This window comes from Phyllostomus discolor, chromosome 14 (genome assembly GCF_004126475.2).
Source record: "Phyllostomus discolor isolate MPI-MPIP mPhyDis1 chromosome 14, mPhyDis1.pri.v3, whole genome shotgun sequence".
NCBI classification, from domain to species: Eukaryota; Metazoa; Chordata; class Mammalia; order Chiroptera; family Phyllostomidae; genus Phyllostomus; species Phyllostomus discolor.
This window is the reverse complement of record NC_040916.2, coordinates 50,001,435-50,017,285: the sequence shown is the minus strand read 5'-3', so window position 1 is coordinate 50,017,285 and position 15,851 is coordinate 50,001,435. Positions and strand designations below refer to the sequence as shown.

At 48.8% G+C, this 15,851-nt stretch overlaps 1 protein-coding gene and 1 pseudogene across 4 annotated transcripts; one reads left to right on the top strand and one right to left on the bottom strand.

Moving 5' to 3' along the window:
* Nucleotides 1-6,869: 6,869 nt before the first annotated feature.
* Nucleotides 6,870-7,469, top strand: LOC114489209 (annotated as a pseudogene).
* HAPLN2 (hyaluronan and proteoglycan link protein 2) lies at nucleotides 6,897-14,664 on the bottom strand. 4 transcript variants are annotated; one of them, XM_036015207.1, is made up of 8 exons: nucleotides 14,443-14,664; nucleotides 14,147-14,317; nucleotides 13,746-13,807; nucleotides 11,649-11,760; nucleotides 11,076-11,429; nucleotides 10,767-10,883; nucleotides 10,465-10,647; nucleotides 6,897-10,135 (listed from the first exon to the last, which is right to left on the bottom strand). In XM_036015207.1, exons 4-8 carry the CDS (start codon nucleotides 11,734-11,736, stop codon nucleotides 9,855-9,857), a joined length of 1,023 nt encoding a protein of 340 aa, XP_035871100.1. In that variant the 5' UTR covers nucleotides 11,737-11,760; nucleotides 13,746-13,807; nucleotides 14,147-14,317; nucleotides 14,443-14,664; the 3' UTR covers nucleotides 6,897-9,854. The 4 variants fall into 4 exon arrangements, with proteins under 4 accessions (XP_035871100.1, XP_035871101.1, XP_035871099.1 ...); XM_036015208.1 differs by having other exon boundaries at nucleotides 13,746-13,804; XM_036015206.1 differs by lacking the exon at nucleotides 14,147-14,317.
* Between the last annotated feature and the right edge of the window lie 1,187 nt (nucleotides 14,665-15,851).

The window sequence follows — 15,851 nt, the reverse complement described above, 5'->3', positions numbered from 1 at the left end:
AAAAGGTCTGTTTCTCTAAACTATTTACTCTTCTGTAGCAGCATCTATTGCATGGAGCGACATCTGCACTGGGTGATGCCTACTGCACTGGGTGACATTCACTGCACTGGGTGACATTCACTGCACTGGGTGACATTCATCACACTGGGTGACAGCTACCACATTGGATGATAGCTGCTGCACTTGGGCTGCGTAAGGAAGGCACCTGGCCCGTTGCTCAGCAAAATCTAGTTCTTTTCCTTTGCTTCTCTCTCTCTCCCTCTGTCTCTGTCTCTGTCTCTGTCTCTGTCTCTCTCTCTCTCTCACACACACACACACACCCTAATCTCCACCAGATCTCCTGGCCAGGAGGTCAGTGGGCCACTTCTCTGTGAATGGGATGGAGGACTCACTATTTGAGCGAGGAGCCCTTTCTTGAGGATTTCCTGGGGAACACCTCCCCAAGACTTTTCCAACATTGCTAGCTGTGAAAATTCACACTGAAGTCTAATCATACTTTTCACTGGCAGCTGCTGGCCAGAGACTTTCTTTACTGTCTTCACTTGCACCTTGAGCCACAGCCATGTGACCACCCTCCCATTTCCACTCACTTTCAGAGTGGAGGCAAAAACTAAGACCTTCCCTGTTAGGTCTCAGAAAGGGACCCTCAGGGACTGGCTGAAAGTGAACAGAATCATTGGAAGCAGGAAGAATGAAAGTCAGATTTCAAGTAGAACCCCTGGCCCAGTAACACGAGGAGAATGTCTCAGGTAACCTTAGCTATCTTATGAATAAAGAAACTGAGACCAAAAGAGGTGTCTGCGGTCCCGTAGTAGGTAACTGACTGACCATGGCAAAAACTAAATCCCCTGCCTCCTAGGTCAGGGTCCTGCCAGGGCCCCCATGGTCTCTCTCAGGGCACAGAAAGAAGACAGAGAGGAGGGAGAGTGGGGGAGCTCTCCTCCCTCTTCCACATGCAGCCCAGCTGGCTGGCTTCCCAGCCTCCTGAGCCCTGGGGAGTTTTCCAGTCTCTCTGGATGAAGACAATCAATCTCCTTCCTCTCCCCCTTTGGCTGAGGTCACGACCCAAGTTGAAGAAAGAGCATCTCCCCTCCAAATTCTCATATCCCAAGAGCACTCCGTCTCCAGCTTGGACCTTCCTCACTGGATTCCCAACCACAGTGGTCACTGGAAGAGCCTGTCCTTTCCAGCCCCTCGAACACCTGCCCCCACTTTCTCAGACTTGGGGGTGGGGGCCCAGACAGCTTAGTTCCTCTCTGAGGCCCTGCGAGTCACACAGGCACCTGGGTCCCATGCCACGAGGATGTGGGGGGGGGTTTGGGGGGATGGAGGCAGTGCTAAATGCTGGCACAGCTGTGCTCGTGTTCAGAGAATGGGGGCTTTGATAGCTTGTGAAAGGGGCCAGAAGCAGGGGCTCCTAGCCCAGGCGAGGGAGTGGCCAGGAATGGCTGGGTATAGATAGCTCTGAGGACTCTTGCAGCTGAACAAGTGTGGGAGGGTGGGAGGGGAAATGGGGTAGTGGGGAGACAGTGGTGGTGCCTACAGGCTGGACAACTTTCTGAAAGAACCCACGCTGTGTGAGCAGGAGCCAACTGTCCCCTGAGCTGACAGACCCTTGCTTTGAGGAATGCAAACTCTGTGCTCAGAGGAGACCCCCAGCCTGTTCCACAAAGAACAGCTGAAGGTACTGGAAGGCTCCATCCCAAGTAGAACCAAATCTACTTGACAAAAAGCCTGTTTCCTCAGGCTCCCTGCAGTCCTGTCCTTGGGCTCTGATGGGAAGACCACTCACTTTTCTAGGATTCTGGGTCAGCTAATTAACCTCTCTGAGCCTCAGTTTCTTCACCTGACAAGTGGTCCTAACACCTTGTTTTATGGTTTTGGTGTTGGGACCATGTAAATGTTTTATATAATTAAAATACAAAATTAAATTTAAAGAATTAAGTTAACTTTAAATTAAATTTAAAAGAATAAAAGTGCTTCTATCCCTTAAAATCTAAAACTTAAATGCACCTCAATGCATATGAAGTTGGAGGCAAAGCCACAAGAGAACTTTCAAGTGATTATGAGGATGAAACTCAGTATTTTTACTATGCAATTATAAAAACAAAAGAGCCATGGAGATATCTTAACGTTGGCATTACTATTGTTTTTTAATTTTTTAAAAACCCTCACCAGAGGGTATGTTTATTGGTTTTAGAGAGAGAGGAAGGGGGGAGGGAGAAAGAAACATCGACTGGTTGCCTCCAATATGCGCCCTGCCCAGGGATTGAACCTGCAGCCTTTCGGTGTGTGCGACGGGGTTTCCACCCCAGGCAGGGGCCAGGGGAGCATTACTGTTTTGAAAAGTGCTACTTATTGTGACAAAACAAGTAACTATAGTAATAGTGCTAAGAGCTAAGATTTGCAGTTTAAAGAAATGAAAGTTAAGCAACAATTGCTAACCTTTAATCTGAAATGGACATAACAGAATGAACTCATATATATTTTTATATACACACTATATATAAAATATATATATACTTTCTGCTTTACATATGTAAATATATATAATATATTTTTCCAGTTTATATATGTCAATATATAAATATAGATTCTCCAGTTTCTATATATATAAACATATATGTAACAGTTTATAAATACTATTTGCATGTACAGTTTACTCAGAAGCAGTGATGACCCGACAACAATGAGTCCACCCTGTATCCAGATCTCAGTCTCGAACTTTCCACTACAAGGAACCAGGACTCTGGAGAAATGCCAGACCTAAGGCAGGATAGTTTTTCATACTTGAGAATAGGAAGTTATGGGACTCAGGTCAAATTCATGTCAAAAGGACCCGATAGCCAACTTGAGAATACTCCCACTGGCCAAACATCTTCGGCATTAAAATAGATAATAACTATAAGAGATGAAAATACATCAAACATATAAAAAGTCAATGGATTCATAATGCCACTAAAAAATAAAATCTCTGGTCACCTTTGGACATTGACAATACACCAACACATGATTTAGAAAATCATTGGGGTACAGCAAGTCCTGATGACACACCTGCCCGCATCTTCTCAGCTGTTAGCTCAACAAGCCAAAGGCTGCTGACCTCTGAGGATTTTACTTTCTGATTGGGGAGGTATGCTTGGCCTCAGTGCAGGGCAAGTCAGAAGTCCCCAAGGACTAATGCCCCTGGAGACTGCCCTCAACCAGCGACAGAAGGTGAGTGGGTAGACCGCAACCGCGCCCTCCACCTGCCAGGCAGGAGCACTGCAAGGCAAGTTCTCCAACCTCCAGCTGCCCACAGTCATAACCTGTTCAATTTTTCAGATTACTTACTCAATTATTTATTGTACTCCTTTCCTTCCCAGTCTCACTTTCCAGATTTATTAAGATCTGGGAATTTTCAGACCCACGAAGTCATGAGCACATGAGAGTGGGCACAGAGCAAATACAAAATGGCACACTCGTGATTGGGTATGAGTGTGTTCAGAGGGCACAAGTAAGCTCTGCCAGCAGGAAGCCCACCCCACAGTTCTGTGCGGCGTCTCTGTGGTCAGGCTCCAGAGAAGGAAAAAGCTGAGGCCTAGTTCATGAATAGGTCACTCCAATATGGTGACGTGAGCTAAACGTGGCCACACAGCAGCCCCACTCAGGGTACTCTTGAAAGACACTGGTGAGGGAGGACCCTCCCAGGGGTTTCAGGCAGTACACTGACCACCTACTTTGCAGTGACAAAGGGCACTTACAGGAAGTATATGTGAACTTTTGAACAGTGGCAAATGACTTTGTTGGTTAATCAGGGGCCAGGAAGGGGTAAGACTGGAAGGCTGGAGGTAAGGAAGTCTGGGGCAGAGCTACATGGATGACGTACAGCAGTGGATCCTGTGTCTTGTAGCAGTGCCATTAAAGAACATTCACTACAGAGGACTATTGAACAGCCGAGGGAACAGAAGGACCCCAGTGGATGACAGCCAGCCTTTATCCTCTGCTCTGCCAGGGCTCGTACAATGGGCCCATGAATGGAGTAGCTGTGGCAATAGACACAGAGACTAGGCAAGGGCTCACCAGCAAGGGGTCCTCTCACCAAGGCTGATCTAGCTACTGCTACTGCAAGACGTTTGGCCTGTCAGCAGCACAGACACTGAACCCACAATGGTGCTATCTATCCTTCCAGGAGCCCAACCAGCCACTGGGCAGCATGTTGACTGTAACATACCTCATTCAGTCCGGAAGAGAGAGTAATATCTCCTCACTGGGGTTAATATTCTGGATGTGGATTTGCTTTCCCTGCCCTTGGGCAGCACCAATATCCAGGGACATACAGAAAATGATTTCTCTTTATTAGATACCATATAGCATCATCGGTAGCCTAGGGGATCCACTTTACAGTGAAGGAAATGTGACAATGGACATAGGACCACAGTCTCCACTGGCCCTATGATACATCGCATCACCTTGAAATTGCCAGCCTGACAGTCCCTTACTATGGTTTCTTTATAGTACATCTAAATACCAGATTTGGAAGCATCCCCTGGGGCTGGGCTACTGGTCTTTGGAATACAGTATATGTTTTGAACCAATGGTCATTGTATGGTGCTATATCCCAGACAGCCAGAAATCATGGGTCAGGGACGAGGGTATGGAAGTAGAATACCCGTCTTACAATCAGTCCCCGTGATCCACTTGAGGAATTTGTGCTTCCTGTTCCTACACATTGAGTCTCTAAAGGATCAGAAGCCCTAGTTCCTGGGTTGGGGGCTGTGTCTACCAGGAGTCACAGTAAGGGGGCCAGTAAGCCTAAGGCAACAGCAGCCTCTGGGCCATTTGGGGTGCCTTATGCCAATCAACCAGCAGACAAAGAAAAGAATTATATCAATACTGGCAAAGACATTTGATCATGATTACCCCATGTCTAATGGTAATCATGAACAGGCAGTTGCAGCGATGTTGGCTTACCACAGGCATGGTAATGGAAGGCTGAAGCCTTCAAGGATGAAGGACTGGGTTTTGCACTGTGAAAACCCCAGAGACCAACAAAATGAATTGTAGAGGAGGGAGCTGTTGAATATTGATTACAGCTTTCGAACCAACTACATCAACGGTTACTGTAGTTTGCCCCACTAGCCCTCCTATTGTAAGACTTTTTTTTTTAAGAATTAGAAATTGCAATCAGCCACCATGTTGAAGAATCAGTGACAGGACAAGGTGAGTTTAACATGGGGCCACAAATGGATGTGAGCCCCGCAAAGGGTGGACTGTAGCTGTGGCCTATATCCTTCAGCATTCACCTCCACAGGAACCCTTCGTGGACATCTGTGACTCTGCCTGAGGGCTTTTTTTTCCTGGCTGTGGGAGCACGTTTGAGCTCAGGGCTAGCAAGGAACACCAGAAGGTTAATGCTTCCAGAAGCAGCCTTCAACCTTCCACGAGCAAGGTGACCAATAATACCCAAGATTCTTTGCGCCTCAGGTGGGATTCTCAGAGACAGGTTCTACACTGTTTTCCAGAATACCCCAGAGAAAATGAGCCCCAGGTGCTCCAGCTGCTCTGTTCCAAAGCCTTCATTGACTTCCTGCCCTTTCCTGTATCACGTCTCCACTCCTCTCCCAGTGCCTCTCAGCCTGACCTTATACTCAACGTTTTATACTCAAACTACTTGTACTCCAAGTCTTGATTCAACATGTGCTTTTGGGGAGCCCTGTTGTCTTAGTCAGTTCGGGCTGCTACATTAAATGACCACAGATGGGGTGGCTTAAACAACAGGCATTTATTTCTCACAGTTCTGGAGGCCAGCAGATCTGGTGTCTGGCGAGGGCGCGCTTCCTGGCCGGCAGAGGGCGCGCTTCTCACCTGATGGAGAACAGAGGGAAGAAGCAAGCTCTTCCTAGTCGGTTACCAGGTCACTCAGTCCCATCACGAGGGTTCCACCTTCAGGACCTGGTTACCACCCAAAGGCGCCATCTCCGCACACCACAGCTTTGGGGATTAGGGTTTTAACATATGAATTTGGGGCAGGGGGAACACAACATATAGTCCATAGCACCAATCTAAGAAAAATGGAAGAGAATCGAGCATTAAGTCTACATTTCCTGAATGGGTTATATGTCAGAGTAACAGAATAGTTGGTGGGGAAATTTTTTCCTTACAGATTATAGACTACAGCTAATAAATGAGGGAAGAAGACAAAGAAATCTCCATTTTGCACTCCTAATGAAATAATAGCTCTAAGCAATAATCAGCAATAACCCTTACATAAACAGTTAATGTGTGTAGTGAGTTGAATAGGGGCCACAAAGATATGTCCACATCTAAATCCCTGAAACCTGTAAATGTTAGTTTGTTTAGAAAAAGGGTCTTTGTGGATGCAATTCACTACATGAACTCATTCCCTAAACTCAGTTAATGGTTTTGAAATGAGATTACGCTGGTTTAGCCAGGTGGAGCAACTCCAACAACAGGGCTTCTTACGAGAGACAGAAGAGGAGACACAGGCAAATAGAGGAGGAGACAGCGTGGCCACCGAGGAAGAGACTGGAGTGATTTCCTGCCGGCCACCTTGAGATAGAATAAGTAGAAATTCCCCTCAGAGTCTCCAGAGGGAAGACTACACTGTCAACTCCTTGAGTTTGGACTTCCGAGCTCTAGAACTGTAAAAAGAATAAATTTCTGTTGTCTTAAAGCCACCAAGTTTGTGCTAATTTGTTACAAGTCATAGGAAACTAATACAATAAGAAACTTTATAATGAATGAATCAGACTGGTATTACCTGAATTTACTAATCCAACTTAGTATCACTACTTGAGTACAGCAATGAGACACCCTGTGCATCCTGATATGATGAAAGAGGAAGAATATTGTATCACTTATGAAATATTCCTGAGGAAAAAAAGTGGCTTTTCAGCTCCAGGCCCATACACAGCAGTTGTTGCAATGTTGATGCCCAAGAACTATATTGCCATTTATGAACTCCTTTTTAAGGAGGGAGTGATGGTGGCCAAGAAGGATGTGCACGTGCCTACACACCCTGAGCTGGCAGACAAGAACATGCCTAATCTTCACGTCATGAAGGCCATGCAGTCTCTCAGATCACGAGGCTGCGTAAAGGAACAGTGTGCCTGGAGACATTTCTACTGGTACCTTACCAACGAGGGCATCTAGTATCTCCGCGATTACCCCTACCTGCCCCCTGAGATCGTGCCTGCCACTTTGTGCTGCAGCCAGCCTGAGACTGGCAGGTCAAGGCCCAAAGGTCTGGAGGGTGAGCGACCTGCAAGGCTTCCAGGAGGGGAAGCTGACAGAGACACTTACAGATGGGGTGCTGTGCCCCCTGGTGCTGACGAGAAAGCTGAGGCCAAGGCTGGGTCAGCAGCTGAATTCCAGTTTAGAGGCGGATTGGGTCATGGATATGTTCAACCACCTCAGTAAAGCTGGAGGGGTTATTTTGTGTTGAATGAACTTGTGGTCAGAAAATAGAAAAAAGGTGAATGCAAATTAAATCAAGCTTCTAAATATAATTACAGGAGACAGAGGAACATGTTAAATAACATTATAAGGATATACTAAGCCAAAGCCAGAGTGTGGGAAACTTGACAGGAAAACGATCCAGTTTCTTAAACAAACAAACAAAATGGCATAGACAAAATGGAATAATAAATATTATAGCTTCAAAGATACTTTAAAAAATTTAACCAAAAATTTAATCAAGTACAATATGTAGATCTTAGTTGTATCCTGGTTTGAGCAAATCAACTATAAAATGATATGTTTTAGGTATTCAGGGGAAATTTACCATTAACTAAATAATAGATAATACAGTTTAATTTTGTTGGGAGACTGTGATTGATAATGGAATTATGGTTATTTTAAAAAGTCTCTGCATGTTAGAAATACATACTGAGTATTACAGGTACAATGATAGACTGTTTGGGATTTGCTTTAAAATACTCCAGCCAAAACAAACATGAGCTTAGGGATAGATGAAATAAAGAAGGGCAGAAATTTGAAATGGTCAAGCTAAACGATGAAGTGGTTCGTGACACAATTCCGTTTTTCTGTGTGTCTGAAATTGACCAGAGATCGAATGCACAACCTAGGCGTGTACCCTGACCGGGAATCAAACCCCCAGTCTTTTGGTGTATGGGGCAATGCTCCAACCAACTGAGCCATACTGGTAAGGGATGGTCATGTGTCTTTATGGGTAAAGAGACAAAGCTTTGCAGCAAGCAAATGGGAAGCTCCTCCCATGACAATTTCTCATTAGTCTCTCGACAAAGTCTGAAGGCATCAAACTGAAGAAAACCCATGTCTGCCTGCAGGCTAAACTGCTGGGCCAAGGATTTTAGCTTTCTAGGCTCTTGATTCCATAATAGGCCAGAACTTAGAAAACCCAGAAGAGCTATGGCAACCAATCCTACAAGCTATCTAATAAAAACCTGAACAATAATAATTATTGTTATAACAATCACTGATTATTATAGGTACCACTTACTGCATGCTTCTTATGTAGCAGGCATGTACTACCCAGTACATGCATTGTCTCAATACTGCTCATCACAAACTTGGAGGCAGATATTATCCAATGCCCAATTCCATAAAACCAAAGCTTAGGAACTGGCACAAATACTTCATTTGCTATCTGAGGGTTATTGAAAATGCTATTCATTTGATCATTCTCTGTCTCTTACATTGTACAGTCCTATGAGATGAATTCTCTTTAACAGTAATAGTGAGAACACTTTTGGAAAGCAATTTTACGTGCATCAAGCCTTATTAGAAGGGTCATACCCTTTGCTCCAGTCATTACTAGTCTCTAGACCAGGCTTTTGTGCCGCGGTTAGACTGCTTGAACAGTTAAAAAATAATATATATGAAAAACGAATTGACATTCGAGTTCGTATGTTGAGTTACTGGTATGTTTCCTTTCGCCAGATGTTAAGACAGCTCCTGATCCAGTTGCCTCTTTTCTTTGGTGGCCATGGTGATGGTGAACGCTGATCCAAATGTGCAATCACCCCCAGTATCAACCCTGCCGAACCATGCTGGTGTTTGCTGCCTCCTCCTTCCATAGGGTGACTTTCCCGTTAATTGTAACAACGGTATAACTTTCCTTTCTTTAATAGTACTTCTGCAAACCATTCTAGGAGACTGGCAGGATACAAACACATTTTGAAATATTTTTAGGTCCCTCTTTTATTTTTTCTGTGGTGCCCAGGGGGTAGGCCTAGGTGTTGCAGCTCTTCTGGCAGATTTTAATCTGAGGTGCATTTGTGCGCCCTCTAGTGGTGCCTGGCTCAACACCCTGCGATCTCCCCGTTTTATACCCGGCCAGGAGCTCATTGTGTCTCCAACTGTCCTTAGGCCTTTTGGTGCTATCTCCTCGCCATCCCCTCTCCTGCAGGCTCACCCCTAAGCCGCAGTAGCCCCTCCGGACACAGTCAGCACTCTGGGCCCGAATTAATTCCCCTTATCCCGGAAGCCTCGCCGCGCAAAGCTTCGCCCAACACAAAAACTTCCCGTTATTTTATTGCTGCATACAGAGGTCAGTTAATGTGCCCTGGGCGTCCCTCCCGCCCTCTAGCAGTCGCTGAGTCGTCTGCCGGGGGCACGCAAAACGCCACGGGGCCTTGATCCGCAGGTCCGAGGGTCGTAGCTGCACAACACCACCGAGGACTCCACTACCTCCCCTCCCGACACCCGACCAGCCCGGATCTACCGCCTGTAGCCCTCCGCCAGGAAGGCGGGTTAGGAGCGGCTGCTCCTCATCTGGCGGGAGAGGAGGTTCTCGGGAGAGGCGGCAAGAGGACTTCTGCCACGACTCCCAGGCTTCGTCGCGCGCGCCGGAGGCTGTGCTGTGGGCCCTACTCGGAGTAGCAGTACGTCCCGTAGTTGGCTTGCTGGGGCTGGGGGAAGCCGAAGCTGCGCACTCCGGGATCAGGCAGGCCCCCGCAGCGCGGCCGCGGCACGGTGATGGGGAAGCGCACGCTGCCATCCGCCAGCCAGCCGCCATCGCATTGGTCCAGACCCGAGAACTTCCAGGCGGCATAGAGGTGCCCGACCTTGGCCACCATGGCCCCGCGCCGCCGGCACGCCGCGTGGGCTTCAGACAGCGTCAGCCTCCCGGGCACGAAGAACACTTGGCCTGGGGATCGGAGAGGGTCACTGTCCGAGAGGGGGACGGGGAGGGGTGCAGCGGGGATTCCGGCTCCCAGGGAACAGAGAGTACAGTTAGGCTGCGGAGGAACCGGGCCAGGCTGGGTGGCAGGCTGGAGTGGGTGGGTGGAGTGGCGCGCGCGCCAGGCCTTGAAAATGTGTGCAAGCCTACGGAGATCTCTAGCCTCGCGCGTCCAACTCCCCACCCGCCTGCCGCGGTTCTCCAGACCCCGCCCCGGCTCACAGTCTTTTCCCAGCAGTATCCTCCGCGGCCCCTCAGGCCCGCCCCCGCGCCGCAGCGTGCGCCCCGCCCCTCACCTGCCAGCGCGGAGGTGAAACAGAAGGCGTCGTAGCGGTCGCGCTTCCGGTCGCGCGGCCCGTAGCTGCGGATCCCCGGCCGACCGTGGCCGCCGCACGGGGCGCGCGCTGTCAGCACAGGGTAACGCACGGAGCCCTCGAGCAGCCATCCCGCGTTACACCAGTCTAGCCCCTCGGTCCACGCTGGCGGGAGATGGGGGGATTAGAGGCGTCATGGGCAGGAGCCAGACCCAGAGGTCGCCTCCGCTGAGATCCCTGGTGACAGCCTGGAGGGGCTTAGGCGGTGCCCGGGGGCAGCTCACCCTGGTACAGCTGGGCGTAGGTAGCCAGGCGTCCGTCCTGCTCCTCGCACGCCTGCTTCGCCTCGTAGTAATTGAACTGGTACCGGCCTCGGCGGGGCTGGTACGGAAACACCACACCTGGGGAGGGGGCGGACGCGAGAGGGGAAAAGAAAAGGCGGCGCAGCCTAGCAGAGAGGGCTGGGCGGCGGGGGAGGGGTGGACCGCAGGAACAACCGGGGAGATGCTGAGGAAGGACCCTTGGGAGACCCGAACAACCCCACCACCACCACCACCACAAGAGAGGAGGGGGCTGGAACCGAAGGGCCTCACCTTCTAAGCGCAGGGTCAGCGTCACGCTCTCGTCCTCGATGCCGTTGATGAGCTCACAGCGATACCGGCCCTCGTCCTCCAGGCGCACACCCGCGATGACCAGGGAGGCGTCTAGCTGATGACCCCTCCTCATCCTGGCTCGACCCCCCAGGGCCCCGTAGCCCCGCGCGTGCAGTCCGTTGGTGATAAGGATCAGCGTTTCCCGGAGCTCCCCTGGTTCCACTTTGCTCCAGCGTACCTTGTAGCTGGGAGGCGGGGTGCCCAGGATGCAGGGCAGCGTGGTTGTGGCGCCACGACGAGAGTGAATGACCTCGTGGATGGGGGCCAGGAGGTAGTGGGGGCCCCCGTGGGATGCTGAGCAGAGGGGGCCACAGTGGCAGGACCCCCCGGACCCCTACTGCCCCAAGTGTCCATCTAGACTCTGTTCCCCAGGCTGCCCCATCCTCTACTCCATTGCCCACTCAGCAATGACTCTCACTCCCTGGGTCCCTCCAACAGCTGCCTTTCACCTTTCCCACGCCTGGAGACTTTCCCCCACTGTTCCTCAGATTCTGCACTGGACTGAGGTCTTACCTGGGTCCCCCAGAGCTTTGTGGAAGATGGTGAAGGCCCAAGGGAGAAGGAAGTGACAGAGTGTGGGGAGATTGAGCCAGCCTTGCATGATGGGGAGTCAGCTGGGCTGGATCTAAGGGCAAAAAGGGTGGGCCATTCTTTAGGACTGAGGGAATGGGGGCAGGGCAGGGAAAGCAGAGTTGGAGAGGAACTTCCATCAGGGATTCCTCAGAGAGGACTGTCCAGCTGGAAGCCATTGGGGCTGAAAAGGGGGCTTATGTTGGCAAAAGGAAGGTGAGGGGGGCAAGGAGGGTCAGTAACAACCACACCCTGGCAGCAGCCCATCCCTCTTTCTCTCCCCCATCCCTTCAGTCAGCAAGTTCTCTACCTATCACCTTCTCAAGTGCCAGTTCCCAAGTCTTGCCATCTGGATTGCCAACTCCAGTCTCTATCCTCTCCCAACACCCACTGCCATCTGAAGCCAGAGTAAATACGATCTGGTCACTCTCCTTCAAACAGTGGCTCCCTGTTGCCCTGAGAATGAAGCCGAGTCACCTAACTGCAGCCTGGAGACCTCTGCCATCCAGTCTGTCTGCACCACCCATGCCCTCTTCACTCCACACATGTTGGCCTTCTGGCTCCAGAACAGTCCAAGTTCACTCTCCCTCCTTGCAGGCATCAGTTTGGGCCTCACCTCCTCTGGGAAGCTTTCCTCTTCCCCCCAGTTTACCCCACTGCAGTGTACTATGATCCACTTGTGTGGTTCCCCTGCGCACTGGACTGGGGACTTTTTTTTTTCTTAGAAATACTTTTATTAGCAGCTAAACAATGTGAATTTGAAAGTAATACATAAGCATATGTAGTTAAGGTTTCCAGTCATTACAAAGTATAATAATATAGTTATAAAAAAAGGTTTCAGTCCTGGGTAGTGTGGCTTAGTGGGTTGAGTGCCCGCCTCCAAACCAAAAGATCACCGGTTCTATTCCCAGTCAGGGCACCTGCCTGGGTTGTGGGCCAGGTCCCCACTAGGGGGCATGTGAGAGGCAACCACACATTCATGTTTCTCTCCCTCTATTTCTCCCCCCTTTCTCTAAAAATAACCAAAAAGATTTCAAACATAATTTCTATTTCAGTAGCTATTTTCCCCCTTCTTTATTATATCCTTCATTACTTTGGCCATTTTTTAAAATTGAAGATCCCTTAACCTAGTTTTATTGACTTTAAAAATCTCCTCCCCTTTCTAACTACATGACTTTGAACAAGCTATGTAACCTTTCTCTGCTTCGATGTCCTCATCAGTAAAATATGGACAGTAATACACACTTCCCTTACTGAGTAGTTGTGGGGATTTGATGAAAATAATATATGTAAATGGCTTAAAATAGTGCCTGATGTGCAGTAAGTGTTATGTATACGTGAGCTCATTTGTGCAGCTCCCAGCATAGTTTCTGGCAGACAGTAGGCACTAAATTAATGTGTGTGTGTGTGTGTGTGTGTGTGTGAATGAGCTTGTGTTGAGGACTTCTGGGAAGGAGAGCTGGGACATGGGGAGAGGGGAAAAACACTGAGGAGGGGTCAGAAAGTTGAGGAGCTGAGCTCCACCTTCCTGCAAATGAAGGCTAAAGACAACATTGCGGAATGAGAAATGGAGGTTAGGCACACAAAGGACTTCCCAATGGCTAAAAGGAAAGTACCTGGGACAGGGACATGAGGGAGGGAGAACCTGGTCATCAGAGTGACAGTGGGAACCGAGATGTACTGAGGGACCACTAGTAATAGCTAGCATTAGCCAGTTCAATGTGCCTGAAACAGCTCTAAGCACTTCACATGCATATTTTCATATTTACTCCTGTCAGCAAGTCTACAGACAATTATGGAACAATTGTAGGGACAATTACAAATCCCATTTTCTATGCTCAAAGGTCCATACATTTTTGTAAACTTGAATGAGATCAAACAGCTTGTAAGAGGAGGAGTTCTCTGGGATTTGAATCCAGATCTGACTGAGGCTTAAGCTCCTAATCACTGATCTGTATTTTTGTATTTTAGAGCAAGTGCACGCACAGCTTCCTCACACCCCTACAGAGGATGAGAGAGGCCAACACCTCCAGTGCCTACCTGTTAGAAGATGGTCTCTTCGCAGAGATGGAGGGAGCAGTGACTGGCAGCTTTTTGTCCTGCTGGAAGAAGAGGTTCCCAGTAAAGGAGTTGCCTGGGCCACTGGGAGTTCCAGACACCTTACAGCCCTGGACTTAGGCACCTGGTCAGTGCAATCACTCCTTGTACATCTTCAAGGAAAGGCTTCTGCCATGAGCTTACAGAAGAAGCCAGGGTGCCAAGAACTCCACTACCCATTATTCCACTAAAGCTGGGCTAAGTGACCCATATCTAGTCTTGTGACCAGACACTCTATCTGCACTGCTCACTGTCCTGGGCCCAGGGGAAGATGCTGGGCTTGGGATATTGGCTGGGGACCCACTAAGGGGTATGGAGTAAAGGAAGCAACCAGGGATGATCACCTGGAAGAGTGCAGACAGCGAAGTGCCTCATTTCATCTTTGACCAGAGAAGAGTTGATTGATAGATATGAGGATGTTGGACCAATGGGCATAGAGATGAGCCTCAAAGAGCCATAGCTGTCAAGCTCCAGATGCCTCCATTTTTCTATATGGGCCTCATCTGTAGGCTGAGCTGCTGGGCCAATGATCTTGCTTTTAGGGCTCTGACTCCTTAATGGGCCAGAACTTAGAAAACCCAGAAGAGCAGTGTGGGAACAGAGCACCCCTCCCCTCCTTCTTTCCCAACAAAGTCCTCACCTCTGTCCTCCGGTGCCTGGGTGCGCATCGCCTCCGGGAAGAGGCTGTCAAGGTGGGAACCAGACTCTCAGGTCCTCTAGCTGCTTCAAGAAACCTGACCCCTTCTGTCCAGCCCCCCATCTGTCCATCTGTCTGTCCTTTCCGTCTCTGTCCCCACCCCATCAGAAGCACAATTTCCCATTGTCCTAATCTTTCCCCCATTGTTGAACAACAGGGCCCCTTTCTTTATCCCGTGGGTAATGGCAACAAAATGTCAACAGCTGGGGATGTGGGGTACAGGACTGGCTGGCACACATCACCGGAAAAAGGGCCTGGGTGGGGGTGGGTTTAGAACAGGAACTGACATCCCCAGCAAGAACAGAATGGGATGAGGGGGAGAGAATGGCCCTCAAGAAGGCTGAAATGGGGTCCCCCTCAATACTGTGAGCTTCACAGCTTTAAAGAGGTTCTGTGTGAGGCTAGCTCCATGGAGGGCAGAGCGAGTGGTTAGAATGGCAACAGGAGAGATAGAAATTAGGCAGCAAGGAGGATTGTCCCTAGGAGGGAATATGGAATTTCTGAGAATGGTAGGATTATGGGAAGCTGTCCAAGAGAGGTTATGTTATTTTTTCCTAGTTCTCCACCTTCTCCTTCAGCACAGGTAGATAATAAAAGTTCTCAAAAGAAGGGAGATTCTTAACTTCCTGGGTAGAAATTCACTTCTCTAAAGTCCCTCCTGTCAGGAAGTTCTTTCTGAAATCTAAACTCCTTTTGGAGCTCAAGTTCATTTTAAAAAACTTTCTACTGAGGTATAAATTACAGGCAATAAAATAAACATCAATAAATTTTGACATGTGCACATACTATATAACCTCTCCCTTCAAGATGTAGAACCGTTCTACCCTGGGTGGTGTGGCTCAGTGGATTGAGTGCCAGATTGCAAACCAAAGGGTCACTGGTTCCATTCCCAGTCAGGGCACACGCCTGGGTTGTGAGCCAGGTCCCCAGAAGGGGGTGTGTGAGAGGCATCTGGCAACCACACATTGATGTTTCTCTCCCTCTCTCCATCCCTCCTCTCTCTAAAAATAAATAAATAAAATATTTTTAAAAAAGAAAATACATGACATTAAAAAAAACATATAGAACCTTTCCAACTCCCAGAATAAGCAAGCACATTTCTTCTTTGTTTGCTATCAATGCAGGGAGAGGTCTCCCTCCATAAATATTCATTTAGAAACATTCTGAGTTTTATATTGCCTCTTAGCCTTCCTTTATCTCCCCTGAGCAACCACACACCAGTAGTTTTGTGTTTTTGGAATCATACACTTCCAGGACTGGAGGGGACTTCAGGATGTTTAGCCTCGTCTGTTACCAGACGAAGAGGAGATGCAAGAGAAAGGGACTTGCCCAAGACCAGCCAGAAGGCAGCT